This window comes from Lactuca sativa, chromosome 5 (assembly GCF_002870075.4).
Source record: "Lactuca sativa cultivar Salinas chromosome 5, Lsat_Salinas_v11, whole genome shotgun sequence".
NCBI lineage: Eukaryota > Viridiplantae > Streptophyta > Magnoliopsida > Asterales > Asteraceae > Lactuca > Lactuca sativa.
This window is the reverse complement of record NC_056627.2, coordinates 291,904,700-291,907,171: the sequence shown is the minus strand read 5'-3', so window position 1 is coordinate 291,907,171 and position 2,472 is coordinate 291,904,700. Positions and strand designations below refer to the sequence as shown.

General features: G+C 35.5%; 1 protein-coding gene across 3 annotated transcripts; it reads left to right on the top strand.

The window, feature by feature from the left end:
- Nucleotides 1-358: 358 nt before the first annotated feature.
- On the top strand, nt 359-2,094 carry LOC111910143 (flavanone 3-dioxygenase 3). 3 transcript variants are annotated; one of them, XM_042902306.2, is made up of 3 exons: nt 359-648; nt 949-1,196; nt 1,273-2,094. In XM_042902306.2, exons 1-3 carry the CDS (start codon nt 403-405, stop codon nt 1,847-1,849), a joined length of 1,071 nt encoding a protein of 356 aa, XP_042758240.1. In that variant the 5' UTR covers nt 359-402; the 3' UTR covers nt 1,850-2,094. The 3 variants fall into 3 exon arrangements, with proteins under 3 accessions (XP_042758240.1, XP_042758239.1, XP_042758238.1); XM_042902305.2 differs by having other exon boundaries at nt 359-844; XM_042902304.2 differs by having other exon boundaries at nt 359-847.
- Nucleotides 2,095-2,472: the final 378 nt, after the last annotated feature.

Sequence of the window (2,472 nt, the reverse complement as noted above, 5' to 3'; positions counted from 1 at the left end):
TAATGGAGTAACGATTGCTTATTATATTAGAAAGTTTTGTTTTCAAATAAATTACTCATGTAGTACACGTATGTGCTATGGTTTCTATTCTTCTTTCAAGATAAGTTTGGATTTTACTACGTATGTGCTATATGGCTTCTATTCTTCTTTCAAGATAAGTTTGGATTTTGGAGTTCTTTTCTGTTACTTCAAGTTTTCTTCTATTCTTCTTTCCACGTTCCTTTAAATACATAAGAATATACATTGTGCTGTGCATTCAAAGTACTTGGTACATATATATCAGATAACCACAAACTTTAATTAATATAAATAAATGTGGTCATTTCAATCTTTTAGCCTATAAATACAAAGGATTCATGACCTTTTTTATCCCAAACTTCCAATAAAGGAGTGACGGAGAGAATGGAAGCAAAGGGAGATGTATCGGATAGTTCATTTACCAGTGTCACCTCACTTACCCTAAAATGTCCAAAAAAAATTCCCCAACAATATGTTCTTCCTTCTTTTCAACGATCAAACCATAGCCTTCTTGATCACATATCTACTGAATTTCCAATCATCGACCTATCCATGCTCAACCACCCTGCTCACATGCCCAAACTAGTCAATGAAGTTGGTGCTGCCTGCAAGAAACTTGGGTTCTTTCAGGTATCTGTTAGGCTGCATTTGCAACACTGGAGTAGATGGAAACAAGCTTTCTACAACTATTTTCGATAAAGAGGGTGTTACATTCACGTCGTTTGCACACAGACAGATATTCAAGAGGAAATCTTTGTCCAACCCTTTTGAGTGGGAAAATCTTTGTCATCAACATGAGTTGCATTCCAATCAAATGCACGCCCAAGTAGTAATTAAAACTTGTTCTATCCTATTTTATTGTGCATGCAATTAATTGTATTAATTTTGAGATTTTATTGTCCCCTGATAAAGAAAAATGTGTATTTGAAGGTAATAAACCATGGAATTCCTAGTTGGGTCATGAAAGATGCAATAGACTCCGCTGAAGAACTCTTTAGGTTGCCAACCGACAAGAAGATGTGTTTTGCTTCTGCCGATGTTCACGCCCCTGTTAGATATGGCACCAGTATGAATCATGTGATAGACAAGGTGCTGTTTTGGAGAGACTTCATCAAGCATTATGCTAATCCGATATCAGAATGGATCCATCTATGGCCATCGGATCCTCCAAGTTACAGGTAATTAATTGTTTTACCAATTTGGATACAATTAATTAAGCACGACTTTGATCACTTTATTTTTTTTTTTACACAGAGAGAAGATGGGAAGCTATGCAAAGGCGGCAAACACATTACAGAAGCAATTAATGGAAGTGATCATGGAAAGCTTAGGACTGAATGCGGATTACTTACATGATGACATAGAAGAAGGTTCACAAGTCATGGATGTCAACTGCTACCCGGCCTGCCCGGAACCAGATCTTGCACTAGGGATGCCACCACACACGGATTATGGAACCCTCACAATCTTAAATCAAAGCCAGCAAGGACTTCAAATTATGGACCAAGATAAAAAATGGCATGCGGTTCCATTTGTTCAAGGTGCCCTAATAGTTCGGTTGGGAGATCAATTTGAAGTGTTGAGTAATGGAAGATACAAGAGTATACGTCATAGAGCCATTCTTGACACGCATAAACAGCGCCTGTCAATTGCTAGTATTCATAGTATGCCCATGGAGAAAAAAGTAGGACCAGCACCTGAGCTAATTGATGAGCAACACCCCATTGCCTACAAAGAAGGGAGCTTCAGTGGATTTCTTGATCACATCTCTGTTAAATCTGTATCAGAAGAAGATACCTACCTCGACACGTTAAAAATTCATGAAGCATGATATAAACAAGCATCGAAATTCGAAGGAAGATTTATCATGATGAAGCTTACAGAAATTATATGATTCAGGGTGTGGTGTGGGCCCACAATATATGGGCCCTCCACATTAAGTTTAGGCCTAAAAGTGTAAAAACAACAAAATTATTGGCTACCTTTTCCCTTGTTTTGTACGTTAAATATGTTTGTCGGATCTAAGAAAATAATAAACATTATAAGATTACTATATACGAAAAGCTTAAATATGTTGTTCTACTTCCAATATTATTTAACCTAATTGTAATTTTTATCCGATAATTTAGAATTCATATAAATTTATAATCGAAGTTTAGCATATAGATGTTTCAAAAGTTAAAAGCCCAAATGCGCTGCCTTTACTATCAATGGAGAAATGAAACCATTTCTAGAAGGGAATATGATTAAGGTAATTAATTTTTTGGCATGTTCATGTTTAGATAATTATCATTTTTTGTATATATCTAGGTAATAAAATTGTTGAAAGTGTTCATATATGACCATTATGACCTGCTATAGCAGGTTAAGTCCTAGATGTGAACGCTTTTAATAAGTTCGTTACCTAAATATGTAAAAAAAATAGTTAGTCAAATATAAACAAAACGAAAAGTA

Excerpts from the sequence above, each read along its gene's own strand:
- LOC111910143 (XM_042902306.2), top strand. The coding sequence starts at position 403 with ATGGAAGCAAAGGGAGATGTATCGGATAGTTCATTTACCAGTGTCACC. Across the intron at positions 649-948 it reads AGAAACTTGGGTTCTTTCAG|GTAATAAACCATGGAATTCC; the intron begins GTATCTGTTAGG and ends GTGTATTTGAAG. Across the intron at positions 1,197-1,272 it reads TCGGATCCTCCAAGTTACAG|AGAGAAGATGGGAAGCTATG; the intron begins GTAATTAATTGT and ends TTTTTTACACAG.